The sequence below is a fragment of the Eucyclogobius newberryi genome, unplaced genomic scaffold (assembly GCF_026437365.1).
Source record: "Eucyclogobius newberryi isolate DKJ021-1_F unplaced genomic scaffold, fEucNew1.0.hap1 SCAF_21, whole genome shotgun sequence".
NCBI classification, from domain to species: Eukaryota; Metazoa; Chordata; class Actinopteri; order Gobiiformes; family Gobiidae; genus Eucyclogobius; species Eucyclogobius newberryi.
Genome location: NW_027315846.1, coordinates 4,940,619 through 4,959,679, shown reverse-complemented (window position 1 = coordinate 4,959,679; position 19,061 = coordinate 4,940,619). Strand labels below are relative to the sequence as shown.

Genomic DNA, 19,061 nt, shown 5'->3' with positions numbered 1-19,061 from the left:
GTGCAAGAGTGTTCAGTGTGTGTGCGAGAGTGTTCAGTGTGTGTGCGAGAGTGTTCAGTGTGTGTGCGAGAGTGTTCAGTGTGTGTGCGAGAGTGTTCAGTGTGTGTGCGAGAGTGTTCAGTGTGTGTGCGAGAGTGTTCAGTGTGTGTGCGAGAGTGTTCAGTGTGTGTGCGAGAGTGTTCAGTGTGTGTGCGAGAGTGTTCAGTGTGTGTGCGAGAGTGTTCAGTGTGTGTGCGAGAGTGTTCAGTGTGTGTGCGAGAGTGTTCAGTGTGTGTGCGAGAGTGTTCAGTGTGTGTGCGAGAGTGTTCAGTGTGTGTGCGAGAGTGTTCAGTGTGTGTGCGAGAGTGTTCAGTGTGTGTGCGAGAGTGTTCAGTGTGTGTGCGCGAGAGTGTTCAGTGTGTGTGCGCGAGAGTGTTCAGTGTGCGCGCGCGAGAGTGTGTGTTCAGTGCGCGAGAGTGTGTGTTCAGTGCGCGAGAGTGTGTGTTCAGTGCGCGAGAGTGTGTGTTCAGTGTGTGCGAGAGTGTATGTTCAGTGCGCGCGAGAGTGTATGTTCAGTGCGCGCGAGAGTGTATGTTCAGTGCGCGCGAGAGTGTATGTTCAGTGCGCGCGAGAGTGTATGTTCAGTGCGCGCGAGAGTGTATGTTCAGTGTGTGCGCGCGAGAGTGTGTGTTCAGTGCGCGAGAGTGTATGTTCAGTGTGTGCGCGCGAGAGTGTTCAGTGCGCGCGAGAGTGTATGTTCAGTGCGCGCGAGAGTGTATGTTCAGTGCGCGAGAGTGTATGTTCAGTGTGTGCGCGCGAGAGTGTTCAGTGTGCGAGAGTGTACAAGTGGGTTATCCACTTGTAACATTATGAGTGAGTCTGTTTCTGTAAACATAACGGCGAGTTTTGTCCCTCACTGCCTCATATTGTCCCACATTGTCCCACATTGTCCCACATTGTCCCACATTGTCCCACATTGTCCCACATTGCATAAACAGTATGTAAAAAGTGTTGTTTTCTCTGCATTTTCAGTGTCCGGCTTTGACACGACGTCTTCTACAAACCAACAGCTTCAAAAACATTTATTTATTTAATTTCATGTATAGTTTTACACTTACAGCTTCAGCTCCACAAACACGACTCTCTTACTCTGCATCTCTTCCTCAGTGTGTGTTACCATGGTTACTTGCATCAGTTTCCAGGGGCGGCTCCAGACACTTTACCTCGGGGCGCTGAGGTGCTCCGTAACATGGTATTTAGATGCTTTTAAGTCTCTAGCGCCCCCTTCAGTAAATGTTGGTTATTGTAATTTGTAATGTGGATTTCCTGGTTTCATCGCAGCCTCACTGAGCTGTTTGAACATTCTAAGATTTGATATTGTAGCGTCAGGACTAGGGACGTCAAGGTCATTGGGTCAATCGATAATCGTGATTGTAAGAACTAAAAGATAATAATTGAGACAGTTTTAGAAGCAAAATGAAGTCTTTTTAGTTGAATCTGTCGTCCAAAACAGTTTTTATCCGCTTGTTTTTGTCAAATTTAACATTATTTTGTCTTTCAGGAAGTTTAATTTAGTAAATACGGTCACAAACTTGAGAAACAGTCACATGTTCCTCACGGGAATGAAAGAAAAATAAAGATTTCACTGTTTTTTGGTCCTAATAGTCCCAATAATCATTAAATTGTGATCTTTTTCCTCACAATAATCGTAACCGTGACGTCCCTGGTCAGAAACCGTCATCATGTTTGACACGTTTGACACGCCTTCTCTCTCCTTTAGCGTGTTTATTACCTGTCCCTGGAGTTAAGTCATGTATAAGTCATGTTTGACACGCCTTCTCTCTCCTTTAGCGTGTTTATTACCTGTCCCTGGAGTTAAGTCATGTATAAGTCATGTTTGACACGCCTTCTCTCTCCTTTAGCGTGTTTATTACCTGTCCCTGGAGTTAAGTCATGTATAAGTCATGTTTGACACGCCTTCTCTCTCCTTTAGCGTGTTTATTACCTGTCCCTGGAGTTAAGTCATGTATAAGTCATGTTTGACACGCCTTCTCTCTCCTTTAGCGTGTTTATTACCTGTCCCTGGAGTTAAGTCATGTATAAGTCATGTTTGACACGCCTTCTCTCTCCTTTAGCGTGTTTATTACCTGTCCCTGGAGTTAAGTCATGTATAAGTCATGTTTAACACGCCTTCTCTCTCCTTTAGCGTGTTTATTACCTGTCCCTGGAGTTAAGTCATGTATAAGTCATGTATAAGTCATGTTTGACACGCCTTCTCTCTCCTTTAGCGTGTTTATTACCTGTCCCTGGAGTTAAGTCATGTATAAGTCATGTTTGACACGCCTTCTCTCTCCTTTAGCGTGTTTATTACCTGTCCCTGGAGTTAAGTCATGTATAAGTCATGTTTAACACGCCTTCTCTCTCCTTTAGCGTGTTTATTACCTGTCCCTGGAGTTAAGTCATGTATAAGTCATGTTTAACACGCCTTCTCTCTCCTTTAGCGTGTTTATTACCTGTCCCTGGAGTTAAGTCATGTATAAGTCATGTTTGACACGCCTTCTCTCTCCTTTAGCGTGTTTATTACCTGTCCCTGGAGTTAAGTCATGTATAAGTCATGTATAAGTCATGTTTGACACGCCTTCTCTCTCCTTTAGCGTGTTTATTACCTGTCCCTGGAGTTAAGTCATGTATAAGTCATGTTTGACACGCCTTCTCTCTCCTTTAGCGTGTTTATTACCTGTCCCTGGAGTTAAGTCATGTATAAGTCATGTATAAGTCATGTTTGACACGCCTTCTCTCTCCTTTAGCGTGTTTATTACCTGTCCCTGGAGTTAAGTCATGTATAAGTCATGTATAAGTCATGTTTGACACGCCTTCTCTCTCCTTTAGCGTGTTTATTACCTGTCCCTGGAGTTAAGTCATGTATAAGTCATGTTTAACACGCCTTCTCTCTCCTTTAGCGTGTTTATTACCTGTCCCTGGAGTTAAGTCATGTATAAGTCATGTTTAACACGCCTTCTCTCTCCTTTAGCGTGTTTATTACCTGTCCCTGGAGTTAAGTCATGTATAAGTCATGTTTGACACGCCTTCTCTCTCCTTTAGCGTGTTTATTACCTGTCCCTGGAGTTAAGTCATGTATAAGTCATGTTTAACACGCCTTCTCTCTCCTTTAGCGTGTTTATTACCTGTCCCTGGAGTTAAGTCATGTATAAGTCATGTTTGACACGCCTTCTCTCTCCTTTAGCGTGTTTATTACCTGTCCCTGGAGTTAAGTCATGTATAAGTCATGTTTGACACGCCTTCTCTCTCCTTTAGCGTGTTTATTACCTGTCCCTGGAGTTCTACATGGGCCGGACGCTGCAGAACACCATGGTGAACCTGGGAGTGCAGAACACGTGCGACGAAGCCATGTACCAGGTCCGAACTGACGCCAAAACGCACACGTAATCCACACACGGGGCCCATTAATTAAGCGATTGTGCGATTATCGTGCAACGCTTCATTCCTCGAGATTCAGTCATTTCTAATCGGCGTAATCGATGATCAGCTCGGGGTCCGGGGCCAATCCTCTGTCGGTAAACGCGTTGGGTTTGGAGGAATTAAAAAATGACACGTTCTGATTTAAAGTATGTATCGTTCAGGTTCAGGGAATTCAAAATACCGTATTTTCCGGAGTATAAGTCGCGCACCCGGAGTATAAGTCGCGCACCCGGAGTATAAGTCGCGCCCCCGGAGTATAAGTCGCGCCCCCGGAGTATAAGTCGCGCCCCCGGAGTATAAGTCGCGCCCCCGGAGTATAAGTCGCGCCCCCGGAGTATAAGTCGCGCCCCCGGAGTATAAGTCGCGCCCCCGGAGTATAAGTCGCGCCCCCGGAGTATAAGTCGCGCACCCGGAGTATAAGTCGCGCACCCGGAGTATAAGTCGCGCACCCGGAGTATAAGTCGCGCACCCGGAGTATAAGTCGCGCCCCCGGAGTATAAGTCGCGCCCCCGGAGTATAAGTCGCGCCCCCGGAGTATAAGTCGCGCCCCCGGAGTATAAGTCGCGCCCCCGGAGTATAAGTCGCGCCCCCGGAGTATAAGTCGCGCCCCCGGAGTATAAGTCGCGCCCCCGGAGTATAAGTCGCGCCCCCGGAGTATAAGTCGCGCCCCCGGAGTATAAGTCGCGTCCCCGGAGTATAAGTCGCGCCGCCGGAGTATAAGTCGCACCCCCGGAGTATAAGTCGCACCAGCCAAAAATGCATAATAGAGAAGAAAAAGACGTATATAAGTTGCACTGGAGTATGAAATGCAGTTGCAAGTGTGAAAATAACAAATAATATCACATACAAGTATAAGTCGCACCCCGGCCAAAACTAAACTGTATAAACCTTCTGCGTGTTTTGCTGCACGTGTTGTAGCCGTGTAGACACACCAGCACCATGTAGCTCGATGCTAATGCGTACGCGATGGTTCTCTGATGTGTGACGTTACTTACAGTTGGGTTTGGACATCGAGGAGCTGGAGGAGATCGAGGAGGACGCTGGTCTGGGGAATGGAGGCTTGGGACGTCTGGCAGGTGAGAGTGAAGAGGCCTAACTTGGAATCGTGGCCTCTGCAGAACATTTAAAGGACAAATATTATGCATTATTTGTATTTGTCATTGGCCTTTAAACATGCTCTTTTACTGTGATTATTACTATATATTACTTTTAGAACAACAACACAAATAGTTTACTCTGTCTCCTGGCTGCACAACTCCAGGTATGTTTTTGATGCGGTAATAACATGGTAATAACCCTGTAGTTTAGACAACAAACATGTTATTGTGATTCTTGTATTAGATTAGTATAGTTCAGTCTTTTAAAGCACCTTGATTGATTTATTAACCTTAATTAAACCAGATAAGAAAGTCAGTGTTAAAAACATCTCCACAAATGAGACATTTAAGAACAAACAATAACAGATGTTTAAAAGCATGGACATTTTTTATAGGATCATCTTTTTGTGTTTTTTAAATTGCCCAAAAAAACCCTAAGTGAGACCAGTTCTTCCAACCTCGTGTCCACTTGAAGAGAGTTCCAAGCTGTACATATCATGTGAGTGCAGGGCATAATGACCCTCTGCTCTCTGCACAAGGGCACACAGGTCGGAAGATGCACGTTTACATATTATTTTAAACACAAAGTCACTGGGAAAGGCTCCAGTCTCCTGAGCCCTCCCGAGCAGGATGAATGACGCTCCAGAGAAGTCCATTGAGTCTTGGCACAGAGTTCACTGGAGCCTGAGCCTGCCACAACCTGTTGGAAAGCTCAAATCACTGCCACATTCAGGATCCAAGGATTTCAGACATTTTGCAGTTGCATTTATATCGAGAGCGTCGCTATAATCCAACAGAGGTATAAAAGTGGCCCTCACCAGGCGCTTATGAGCTTCAAGGGTAAAACGGGCTTCAGAAGAGCCCACGTATGAGTAAACGTTTGTAGATGATCTTTTAAAATACAGCTTTTCTTTAGAATGAAACCAAGGTGGATGTGTTTTTAAACTATAAACCCGTGAGCCCAGTTTCAGCTTATAATAATCAAAATCATATTTGTCAGAGAAAGTGTTTATTTTATTTATTTATTTATTTTATTTTTATTTATTTAAGGACATAGCATTGGACGAACCAGATGCAATGTTTTTAAGTGTTCAACACCTGTCCATTGGGTCAATTTAAAGTTACCAATTTTACCAATTCTTTGGACGGTGGGAGGAGCCGGAGAACCCACGGTAACACGGGGAGAACATGCAGACTCTACCCAGAGTGGTGGTCCGGGAATCAAACCCATTAGGTCAGATCCCAGATTCATGCAGCTTTACTTATCAAAGACATGTTTGCACAGGATTCCCATTCTCACCGCTCCAAAGGTCTGGCATCAGTCCATCGAACACTAGAGCTGTTTACAGCAGTGCTTCTCAAACTGTGGTACGCAAGGTGGTACTTTCAGAAGTAATAATAACAAATATTTGCTTAATGTAAATTTAATCCATATTTTGGTCCTCCTTCCATTCCTGTTTAGAACTGGTACAGCAAGTGAGTAGGCCTAGTTTAGACTTGGAATTGTCCTGTTTTAGACTATGACTGCTGCCCTGGGAACGCCTCGGGATCCCCCCGGAGGAGTTGGAAGAAGTGTCTGGGGAGAGGGCAGTCTGGGAGTCCCTGCTTAGACTGGTGCCCCCACGACCCGGCCCCGGATAAGTGGAAGAGGATGGATGGATGGATAGTCCTGTTTTAGACCTGGTTTAGACCTGGTGTAGGCCTCGTTTTAGACCTACAATAGTCCTGTTTTAGACCTGGTTTAGACCTGGTGTAGGCCTCGTTTTAGACCTACAATAGTCCTGTTTTAGACCTGGTTTAGACCTGGTTTAGACCTACAATAGTCCTGTTTTAGACCTGGTTTAGACCTGGTGTAGGCCTCGTTTTAGACCTACAATAGTCCTGTTTTAGACCTGGTTTAGACCTGGTTTAGACCTACAATAGTCCTGTTTTAGACCTGGTTTAGACCTGGTGTAGGCCTCGTTTTAGACCTACAATAGTCCTGTTTTAGACCTGGTTTAGACCTCGTTTAGACCTACAATAGTCCTGTTTTAGACCTGGTTTAGACCTGGTTTAGACCTGGTTTAGACCTACAATAGTCCTGTTTTAGACCTGGTTTAGACCTGGTTTAGACCTACAATAGTCCTGTTTTAGACCTGGTTTAGACCTGGTTTAGGCCTCGTTTAGACCTACAATAGCTACAATAGTCCTGTTTTAGACCTGGTTTAGACCTGGTTTAGACCTACAATAGTCCTGTTTTAGACCTGGTTTAGACCTGGTTTTGGCCTCGTTTAGACCTACAATAGCTACAATAGTCCTGTTTTAGACCTGGTTTAGACCTGGTTTAGACCTACAATAGTCCTGTTTTAGACCTGGTTTAGACCTGGTTTAGGCCTCATTTAGACCTACAATAGTCCTGTTTTAGACCTGGTTTAGACCTACAATAGTCCTGTTTTAGACCTGGTTTAGGCCTCGTTTAGACCTACAATAGTCCTGTTTTAGACCTGGTTTAGGCCTCATTTAGACCTACAATAGTCCTGTTTTAGACCTGGTTTAGACCTACAATAGTCCTGTTTTAGACCTGGTTTAGACCTGGTTTAGGCCTCGTTTAGACCTACAATAGCTACAATAGTCCTGTTTTAGACCTGGTTTAGACCTGTTTTAGACCTGGTTTAGGCCTCATTTATACCTGGTTTAGACCTGGTTTAGACCTGAATTAGACCTACTATAGTCCTGTTTTAGACCTGTTTTTCAAGAACCAGTGTTTGGAGGAACTGAGGCAAGACTCTGAAGGAATTAGGAAATAATGGACTTTTGGACTGTGTTTGGACACAGGTGTGAAAAAGGGTTGTAAAAGTGCTATTGTTGTGTTTCAGATGACAGAACGGCTGCATTTCGCTGTGGAGTTTGTTTTGCATGTTCTCCCCGTGTCTGTGTAGAGCACCTCTGAGTGAAAAACATTATTATGAATATACAATAATGTAAGAACAAAAAAATATAATAATCGTGGCAATCGTAGGCAGCAACGACTAATTTCAGTTCAATATATAGATAAAAAAAACTGTAAAGTACTTTTTTATTTGGTGTGGTGATAGCATTACTTTTTCATTAAGTAAGTTTATATTTCATAACGCTAGATTTGGGAAGACAGAAAATTAAGCATTTCGGTGTTGTTTGGTCGCAAAAAAACATGAATAATCTTTTTTTTAAAGTCCCACAACAATTAGAACATGAAAGTTTCTAGACTGAATTTAATAAAGTTCTACAAATTATTTTAAATATCAACATCTCACTTGACTTTATCTGGGGCATAAAACTCCTGAAAAGAAGCAATGGATGGATACTTTTGGAATATACTATTGGCAGCAGCTTTAAAAAAAGGAAGATGGACAATCACAGGAGTAGACGTGGGCGATACTGACTTTTCTTCACAGAAATGTGCTAAAACATGTCTTTAAATGCATTAGTTGTGATTTAAGTGCCGGACAAATGTAACAAGACTGTGAAAATTACTTTAAAATGCAGAAATATCTTTTATTTGGAAGTTGTTTTTTTCATTTTCAGTTTGAATCATTTATTTTTGGTGCATTTTCATGATAAACAATCCATTAAATACTAACATTTACCATATCCTCGAAGCGACATGAACGATATTATCTCACCGTCTCGTGTTTGCCGTCCTTTTTTTGTTCTCTCTGTGGTTTTTTTGTCTGTCACTGTCAGAAACCTGTCCACAGTGCAAACCTGTCGCAATGTTGAGCCAGGATCCAGGTGGAGCTTTGCCAAACCTGAACACCTGAAGGAACCCACACTAAGACACAGAGAGAACATGCAAACTACGCACAGAAAGGCCCCGCCCAGCTTGGAATCCAAACTCAAGGAGCTCGTTGTCGATTCAGATTCCGACGACTTTGTTAATCCCACCAGGAGCTATTGGTTCGAACAGTTTAAAAAAAATAATAATAACACAGGGAGAACAACAACACATCATGGAGTGTTTGGGATCAGGAAATGGCACCGAAAATCTACATTTCCCTTTGATTATAAAGGCAAATGGAAGTAGGAATAACCACTCAGCCCGTGCAAACAGTTAAGGTTCCATAATAATAAACTTTTTCAAATCAATCAAATAATAATCTCATCGCTTTGATCGCAGATTTCCTTCTGTTTATGCTCTGAACCGCACATTTATACCTCGAGATGTATTAGATCACAACCGTAACGTGGAAAGTCGCATATTTCGTTGACGTCTGCGCAGTAAGAATTCATGTTTTTTACGGTATTTTTGAGCTAAAACGACCTCCGTAAATGTTGGATAAAGGAGTTTAATGTCGTTCTGTGGAAAGCGATAACGCTGCGGAGACGAGACGGCCTTTAGGATGCACATCACGCTCTTTTTGTCTTCCTTGTGTCCACAGCTTGCTTCCTGGACTCAATGGCGACGTTGGGTCTCGCCGCCTACGGTTACGGCATTCGCTACGAGTACGGTATTTTCAACCAGAAGATCAGAGACGGCTGGCAGGTACGTTCAGGTTAAGCGGCTCTTTAATGTCCACATGTCCACATTTGAGCCGTCCCCCTATGTAGCGACGCGCGAGGAGCCACGGGGCGGCGCCAGGTTCGCTTCGTTTATGGAAACTTTGGGCTTCTTCTGTCGGAAAAGTCGCTTTGTAAATCTGGGTCGAGATTCTTGGGCTTGTTCCTGAGTTTGTGTCATAAAACGAGTGATTTTTAGCTTTTTTCCTGGTCCGTTTCATGATAATAAACCCGGTAATGATTTAAAATAACCGCTAATTAAGCCGTTATTGTTGTGGAACTTGCTAATTAAAGTATGCGCATCTCATTAGCGACAATAGCTGGTTGTTTATTTCAGATTAAAGCTTGGTTTGGACAGGACTTTGCACGGTTAATTAGACTTAGAAGCCGTCTAATATATATAATTCCGTCTGTTACATTGAAAATCCTCTGCTTTTTCTAACCCCAGACAGTGGAGCGAGGCCAAAGGTAGACTCAAACTAGGTCAGAATGCTCGGACGTGTAATGATTAACTCTTTAAATCGGTGGTCAACCCTTTGGTCGCTGTGCTGAGGCTGAACGCCGGTCGCTCTCGGACATGCACGCATACGTCGTGTTTCCCTTTGACGAGCGATAAAAGGTTGTTGCCCTTTCGAATCCGGCTTGTTTGCGGTTCGTATCCTGCAGAGCAAACATGAACGACTGGTTAACGCTTGACCCGCTTTTACCACGTAAAGGGACCAGATTTCAGTCCTACACTTCTAAACGAAGCAGAAAACGAGAGCAGTGACAAGTACACGGCAGAATGAAACACTTTTGTAGTTAAGTTTCCATAATGTGTAATAGATGTTCATTATTTGACCCTCGACAGCTCATGAATGTAGGTGCACGATACGAGGTTCAGTCTGTCATTTATTGAAGTTGATCTAGTTAAAGATGTTGCAGTGTTCTCCTCCCTTAAAATATGAGAAAACACGGCACTGGTCTGTTTAACGAAGTGTACAAATATAGATGATAACACTTCATTCAGGTATTTAGTACATAACGGATGCTCCTCGTCTGTCTGGGTGAACTCTCTCCATGAGCCGCTCTCAGTCGGTCAAATCAACAGCTCTGGGACGTTCCACTGAGGCGACCGCCGCTGTGACTCCAGAGCGTTACAAACATGAATTGATTGTGATAAAGACTAAGACGACTTCCTGGTTTTGCAGGTGGAGGAAGCGGATGATTGGCTGAGACATGGAAACCCGTGGGAGAAAGCCCGTCCCGAGTACATGTTACCGGTCCATTTCTACGGCCGCGTGGACGAGACCAAAGAGGGCTCCAGATGGGTCGACACGCAGGTACTGACCATACTGCATATACTGCATGTACTGCATATACTGCATGTACTGCATATACTGCATGTACTGCATGTACTGCATATACTGCATATACTGCATGTACTGCATGTACTGCATGTACTGCATGTACTGCATGTACTGCATGTACTGTATATACTGTATTACGCCTTCAAAAATGGATCTAATTACTCTCTTTATTTCAAAGTAACCAGATTACTGATTATTCAAGTTAAGTTGTATTAAACTTCCATTCTTTGATTTAAAGCTCAAATGAGCGTACAAAGCTGTGTCTCAACTTCTCAGCCCCGTTTATAATGTGGGATTACATTTGTTATGAATAAGATCAAGTCCACGTTTATGGATCCGTCGGCTCTTTTTCCTGTGAGTCACGTCTGAACTCTGGGTTTCTGGCACTGCTTCTCCTCGAGGCATCAGCTTTATAACGGCTGCTATCGCCTGAAGGATTCAGACGTGAAACACAAGAGGAGCAGACGCAGATCCACACGCCAAGAACAGGCTCCAGTCTGGACCTGTCTAATCTTAGTTTGGAGAGCAAATATGAAGCCAATCGATCACAAACATCTGTATTGTTTCTGACACTGCTCTGGACTCTAGTAGATCAGACATTTGAACATTTCAACACATCCTCGGTGGAAATGTTTTTCTCCTTGTTCCTGATGGACCAGAACGACTCTTTCTTACCTTTGTTTGAACAGTGTAAAAGTACTAAGCCTGTTCTCAGTATTAAAGATGAGAATGTTTAGCATCGTGACGTCTCAAATACAGTCTACACCAAGCAAATGTACCGTATTTTCCGGACTACTACTATAAGTTGCACCAGCCAAAAATGAGAGAGAAGAATAAAACATATATAAGTCGCAGTTTTGGGGAAATTTATTTGATTAAATCCAGGACCAAGAACAGACTTTTAACAAATATAATCTTGAACTGCAGTTTAAAATAATAACAGATGAGAGAACATGGTGAATAGGTGTACGTATGCTAACGCTAACACCTTCAGCTACATGACGTATGCTAACACCTTCAGCTACATGAGACACAGACAGAACTGTGGTAAGTGTCTGGTATGTTAACGTAACATATGAACAGTTATTCAGATAACTATAGCATAAAGAACATGCTAACAAGTTTACCAAAGCATCAGTTTTACCCCAAATCACTAAATCCACTGAATTCTTCTTCCTCTGTGTCACTTCTAAACAACTCCACAAACTCCAGAGGTAGAGGAAGTGCAGATTCTTTTTCTGCATCGCTTAGAGCCTAGAGCGCCCTCTTGTGGTTGTCAGCGTGAAAATAATGAATAATATCACATATAAGTCGCTCTGGAGTATAAGTCGCACCCCGACCAAACTATGAAAACATTTGCGACTTGTATTTGTCCACAACAAAGGAGGTTATAATCATGTTAATACCGTGATAATACTGTATCGACTCTCCTGCAGTGCCCTCTTCTGTCCCGTAGGTGGTGCTGGCCATGCCCTACGACACGCCCATCCCCGGATACAAGAACAACACCGTGAACACCATGAGGCTGTGGTCGGCGCGAGCTCCGAACGACTTCAACCTGAGGGACTGTGAGTTTCCACACTGGTCGCGTCGCCAACGGAAACGGCAAACGCGATGGAATGTTCTCCGTTTATAGACTTTGTAAAGTTTGTAAACTAATACATTCTCAAGTCAAGAATGATGAAAAGTGAAGTGGAACGTAATGTGACTTCTTTATTTTCCTTTTTTTTGTGGTTTCAGTGGAGAAATTGCATGGATTTAGCCACATAATATCACATTTTAGATGATTTTTACCATTTACAGTGGTATCAGAGTATTTAAAGGCATTTATTTACTGTATTTTTGCAGTGTATTTATTTTTCATTCACACTTTTGATTATTGACACAGAATTTTTAATGATGCCAAAAATACACTTTTTGTAGAGAAATATTGACCCTAGAGAGAGATTTTCTTTCTTTTATCTACAATTTAGCACAAATTAAACTATTGTGACACTCAAATACATAAAAACAAACTAAAAAAAAAGGGTTTTCATGGGTCAATATTTATTTTTTCTTTTTATTTGCACTAGGGGTGAATTTTCTGTAGCATGATAAGAAATGAGCTGTAGACTGTTGAAAAAAAGCAACTTGAACAACTTTATTAAAACATATTAAGATACATGTGCTTTGTTCTATTTATGTAACTCTGCACATGGTTTTGAACAATATCGTACGTTTAGAAAAGGGTTTACCTGGATTAAAAAGGCTCAGGTTTATTTTTTCAGTGACAAGAAGTCGTTTCAATGTCGTCGTGATGGTTTCTGTAGCAAATATACCACGTTCAGACATTTGTTATTGCGACGGGTCAAGTTCTTATCACCTTCAGACTTGCTCTGAAAAGAAAAGGAAGTGCACGCAATAACCTCTCTTGCTTTCATGTCTTAACAGTTGCAACACACGCTGAGCAATAACCCATTTCTGTGTCAACATTCGGCTTTTCCCGGACTATATCGGCTCTAATTTAAGGCTAAACATGGTGTAAAATGATACTGAAACATAGATAAGGCGGTTTTAAATTATGATTAACCCAAAAACGTGAACAGATTTGTCTTTTGTTGGGGAGAAGTGCTCAAAGGTGTCTCAGAGTTGGGTCTTATCCAGCTAAAATCTCTCATTAACCAGTTTGTTTTCTTTTATTTACTCTTTAGTTAATGTGGGAGATTACATCCAGGCCGTTTTGGACAGGAATCTGGCAGAAAACATCTCCCGAGTCCTTTACCCCAACGACAACGTAAGTCGTGACGATGGCGAAGTTTAAACGAGCTCGATGCGTTGGAAAGTTGTGTTTTAAACGACTCAAAATGCATTTGTTTTTGTTGTAGTTATTGAATATGAATGTGTGGATGTTTAAAACAATCATTTAAAAACATCCACACGTCACTATTAACTCTAAATTTCATAATTAAAGCGTTAACTGCTCTCAATATAGAATAGTTCTTCAAAATAGTTTTTTTTACATGGCTAAAAATAATGTAAATTCATCATGTTTATCTTGATTAATATACTTTTTGGATCTAGATTATCTATATATTTACGTATGAATCTTAATTTCAAATGAGTCAAAAAAAGCTTATCAATTATAAATAATAAACTGGTCCCACTTTATATTAACTACAACTTAATTTGCCTGAACAAAGCCTTAGTTCATCATGAATATATCGTGTATTAAGCATGATTTAGGTTTAATAACTGCTTAACTAAAGATACTGTAAGTGTAGTTATTATAAAGTCTTCCCAATAAATTAATTTAGATTAGAAAAAGCCTGTGATTTGCTGGCGACTCCCGGTTCCTTCCCGGTTCCTTCCCGGTTCCTTCCCGGTTCCTTCCCGGTTCCTTCCCGGTTCATTCCCGGTTCATTCCCGGTTCATTCCCGGTTCATTCTCGATCCTCTGGTTTGCAGTTTTTCGAGGGGAAGGAGCTGCGTCTGAAGCAGGAGTACTTTGTGGTGGCCGCGACGCTTCAGGACATCATCAGACGATTCAAAACCACCAAGAAAGGAGTGCCCAGACGCACCTCCTTCGAGAGCTTTCCAGAAAAGGTGAGATTCAGAGCCGCTTTCGAACCGAAGTCGCGGTAAATTGTCCGTTCGCCGCGTCGGATCCAGTGTTTCCCGCTAAAAGCCAGAAGTGATTTGAGACATTTGGTCTGAAGAATCTAGATTGACGAGTTGCATTCCAGTAATAATCTTTGCCAACAGTTTATTTGATCTATTTAATGTTCCATATTTTCCGGAGTATAAGTCGCATCAGCCAAAAAATGCATAATAGAGAAGAAAAAAAACCTATATAAGTCGCACTGGAGTATAAGTCGCATTTTTTGGGGAAATTTCTTTGATAGAATCCAAGATCAAGAACAGACATTTCATCTTTGAAATGCAGTTTAAAATAATAACAGATGAGAGAACCTGGTGAATAGGTGTACGTATGCTAACGCTAACACCTTCAGCTACATGAGGCACAGACAGAACTGTGGTAAGTGTCTGGTATGTTAGCGTAGCATATGAACAGTTATTCAGATAACTATAGCATAAAGAACATGCTAACAAGTTTACCAAAGCATCAGTTTTACCCCAAATCACTAAATCCATTGAATTCTTCTTCCTCTGTGTCACTTCTAAACAACTCCACAAACTCCAGAGGAAGAGGAAGTGCAGATTCTTCTTCTGCGTCGCTTAGAGCATAGAGCGCCCTCTTGTGGTTGCCAATTTATAATCTGGAAAATACTGTATAACCTGTTGTTTAACCAGGTAAACCGTCGTTAATAAATGAATTGACCTTGTGCGTTTGTCCTTTGTGCTTCAGGTGGCGATTCAGCTGAACGACACTCACCCGGCCATGGCTATTCCAGAGCTCATGAGGATCTTTGTGGACATAGAGAAACTGGACTGGGACGAGGTCAGCGTGAATATTTATGTAGCGACGTTCATCTCTTAATAACCCGAGTGTCACCGCCGCGGTTTGATCGTGACAGGTCTTTGCGGTGTCAAGTTTGTATGCATTAGCGTTACCTCCAAAAACACATGCAGGTCTATTGTGTCCCAGTGCTAATCTATCATCGTCTGGTTGTAGAGCTTGAACTAAACTAGTACTAATAAAATAATTATACACCCATCTGCCCTGAGGAGTGATTGAATATTAGATTAAAGTTCTTTGAGAAGCTTAATGCTACTGCTACTACTACCAATTGCTACGGCTACGGCTACTACTACTGCAACCGATGCTACGGCTACTGCTATGGCTACGGTCAATGCTACTACTATGGCTAATGCTACTGCTACCAATGCTACAGCTATGGCTACTGCTATGGCTACGGCCAATGCTACTGCTCCAGTTAATGCTACGGCTTCTGCTGATGCTACGGCTAACGCTTTGGTTAATGCTACGGTTAGCTCGGTAAGCTTACGGTAGTTATACAAGTAAAAACGTGAACATAAGAGCTGCACACGTTGTATTTTAAAAGTACTTAAAGGCGCTGTACCTGATATTAACTAGTAAACAACATGAAAAACAACTTTTTCATTTTAAACTTACTATAATGTGGTGAGCGTCCGAAATATTCAAGTTTAAAAACGCTTTTTGCAAATTTCTGAGCCCAAGATGAAGCTAGCGCACATTAGCATGCTAACGGCGCACTTCTTGCATCGCGGAGGACAAAACGCTCTGTAATTAAACGCAGAGAAACCATCCAGTACAGGCTCTTCTAAGACGTACTGTTATTCACACAGTTTGAACAGATGTCACTTCTTATATATTTGAACCTTAATGCGTAATATTTACTGTTTTGAATGTTTTGTGGACTGTTTGTTTTGATGTCCTTTGTCCTCGAAGGCCTGGGACTTGACCCGGAGGACGTTCGCCTACACCAACCACACGGTTCTGCCCGAGGCGCTGGAGCGGTGGCCCGTCGGACTCATGGAGACCCTCCTGCCCCGGCACCTCCAGATCATCTACCAGATCAACCAGAAGCACCTGGACGTGAGTCTATGTTCAGCCTGAGCGGGTCGGAGTGAAGTAAAGCCGTGCAATCGAGCGACAAGACCAATCGTTCCAGAGACATCTATAACCAATAGTCAGTGAAAGGATGTGGTCGTTTTAAACTGCATTAAAGCACCAGAGTACCCAACTTTGTTCTCTTTAAAGAGCTCTCCACAAGAGTGTGCTTTGTCCCCAGTGTTGTATATTTTGCATACAATCATGTGTCAGAATCAGTGGCACTTGACTTTTACTTAAATCAAGACCAGTCGTTCCAGAGAAGTCTTCAACCAATCGTCAGTGAAAGAATGTGGTCGAGTTCAGGATTTAATAGCACGAACTTGATTATGTTTTTGTGTTTTAAACTGCATTAAAGCACCCGAGTACCCAACGTTTTTCTCATAAAAGAGTACATTCCGTTTCTCCCATTCTGCGTATCGTAAAAGGAGAACACTGTGGTAAAAATCAGACCACACCACACGTCTGTCATCTAATCAGAAAGCGTCTCATCGACTAATCTTTCTGCCTGAAAAAGATGTTCTAAAGTTGCACTTGTAGAGTTGGCTGGATTATTTAAAACCTGCTTCCTCCTTGGTTTGGATTTCAAAAACTGGTACATTGCTTCTCTCCTGATGTGGTTCATATTGGGCACTGTCCCTGTCCCAAATATATAAATAAAACTAAAACTAGCTGGTCGAAAGGCTCTCCACAAGGGTGTGCTTTGTCCCCAGTGTTGTATATTTTGCATACAAACACGTGTCAGAGCAAATATGAAAACGGGAAAATCCTCAGACATGTTGATGACTCCATTATTGTCCGCCTCCTTAACGATGATGAGATGCTAAAGCTACGGCTACGACTACTGCTAATTCTACTCTTAATACTACTGCTACGGCTACTGCTAATACTAGGACTACTGCTAATGTTACTGCTGATACTACGGCAACGGCTTCTGCTAATGCTACTCCTAATACTTCGGCTACGGCTACTGCTAATGCTACTGCTGATACTACGGCTACTGCTAATACTTCGGCTATGGCTACTGTTACGGCTACTGCTAATACTTTGGCTACGGCTACTGCTAATGCTACTGCTGATACTACGGCTACTGCTAATGCAACTGCTAATGCTACTGCTAATACTTCGGCTACTGCTAATGCTACTGCTAATACTACGGCTACTGCTACGGCTACGGCTACTGCTAATACTACTTTTAATACTACTGCTACGGCTACTGCTAATACTAGGACTACTGCTAATGTTACTGCTGATACTACGGCAACGGCTTCTGCTAATGCTACTCCTAATACTTCGGCTACAGCTACTGCTAATGCTACTGCTGATACTACGGCTACTGCTAATACTTCGGCTATGGCTACTGTTACGGCTACTGCTAATACTTTGGCTACGGCTACTGCTAATGCTACTGCTGATACTACGGCTACTGCTAATGCAACTGCTAATGCTACTGCTAATACTTCGGCTACTGCTAATGCTACTGCTAATACTACGGCTACTGCTACGGCTACGGCTACTGCTAATACTACTTTTAATACTACTGCTACGGCTACTGCTAATACTAGGACTACTGCTAATGTTACTGCTGATACTACGGCAACGGCTTCTGCTAATGCTACTCCTAATACTTCGGCTACAGCTACTGCTAATGCTACTGCTGATACTACGGCTAATGATACTGCTAATACTACGGCTACTGCTAATGCTACTGCTAATACTACGGCTACTGCTAATACTACGGCTACTGCTAATGCTTCTGCTACGCCTATGGCTACTGCTAATACTATGGCTACGGCTAATGCTACTTGAACTTCAGGTACTTCCGGTTTAATTAAAAGCTTGTCTCGTTTGTGTTCATGAAATTAACAGTAGAAATAAATTCAAAATCAATAAGTGCTTTTGGAATTGACGTATTTTAGACAGAAACCTCTCTAAAATGTGCAGGGTTGTTTTTGCGCAGTACAGATCGGCGTCGTAAAAACAAGTCTGACGTGTGGTTTCAGAACATCGCGACCCTGTTCCCCGACGACATGGACAAGCTGCGTCAGATGTCGCTGATCGAGGAGGACGGGGAGAAGCGGGTGAACATGGCCCATCTCTGCATCGTGGGCTCTCACGCGGTCAACGGGGTGGCCCAGATACACTCCAACATCATCAAGACTCAAACGTGAGGAAACGGCCATTCTTCTTTTTTTTCTATAAATGATATACTCTATGTTCAAATTTGGAGTTCATTACAACATTCACAATATCTATATTTTGATATATTGAACGTCTCTCGTTTGAATTACAAAACGAATACAAAGAATAAAACAATTTCAGAACATGTTTAACAGGTTTTACCGTATTTTCCGGAGTATAAGTCGCACTGGAGTATAAGTCGCACCAGCCAAAAAATGCATAATAGAGAAGAAAAACACATAAGTTGCACTGGAGTATGAATTGCGGTTGCAAGTGTGAAAATAACAAATAATATCACATAAGTCACTCTGAAGTATAAGTATATAAGTATAAATATAAGTATAAGTCGCACCCCGGCCAAAACTATGAAAAAAGCCGTTGAGATTTGCACAATTTGTATCGCCCCATTAAAGTTGATCAACGTGCATTTCCTTCAGATTCTATAACTTTAATGAAATGGAGCCGGAGAAATTCCAGAATAAGACGAACGGTATCACGCCGCGTCGCTGGCTGCTCGTCTGCAACACTGGACTGGTGGACGTCATCGCCGAGGTGAGGATACGCAAAGTACTTTAAGTTACTGCGAGTGTACGAGCTGTGTTTGCACAAATAAACTCTCCTCGCGCTCGTCCCGCAGATGATCGGCGAGGACTTTGTGACCGACCTGAGCGAGCTGAGGAAACTGAACGACTTTGTGGACGATAAACATTTCCTCCAGAGCGTCATGAAGGTCAAACAGGTGAGACGCAAAACGGGTTGTCGACATAAGGTCGTCGTGGTCACATTTTTATCGTCGGTATCTGGTACAGGCTCATAACAACTTTTAGAACAAAGAGTGGCATTATTACCGTATTTTCTGGACTATAAGTCGCACTGGAGTATAAGTCGCACCTGCCAAAAAATGCATAATGAAGAAGAAAAAAACATA

The 19,061-nt window shown here is 42.5% G+C and overlaps 1 protein-coding gene across 1 annotated transcript in view; it reads left to right on the top strand.

The window, feature by feature from the left end:
• Positions 1–19,061, top strand: part of pygl (phosphorylase, glycogen, liver) — a 35,076-nt gene that overhangs the window by 6,043 nt on the left and 9,972 nt on the right. The window contains exons 2-13 of the mRNA XM_072457378.1: positions 3,295–3,396; positions 4,457–4,535; positions 8,954–9,057; positions 10,262–10,393; positions 11,877–11,988; positions 13,111–13,193; positions 13,864–14,001; positions 14,765–14,857; positions 15,791–15,937; positions 17,956–18,119; positions 18,571–18,685; positions 18,771–18,872. Coding sequence (XP_072313479.1) covers positions 3,295–3,396; positions 4,457–4,535; positions 8,954–9,057; positions 10,262–10,393; positions 11,877–11,988; positions 13,111–13,193; positions 13,864–14,001; positions 14,765–14,857; positions 15,791–15,937; positions 17,956–18,119; positions 18,571–18,685; positions 18,771–18,872 — 1,371 coding nt within the window. The remainder of the gene's footprint in view (positions 1–3,294; positions 3,397–4,456; positions 4,536–8,953; positions 9,058–10,261; positions 10,394–11,876; positions 11,989–13,110; positions 13,194–13,863; positions 14,002–14,764; positions 14,858–15,790; positions 15,938–17,955; positions 18,120–18,570; positions 18,686–18,770; positions 18,873–19,061) is intronic.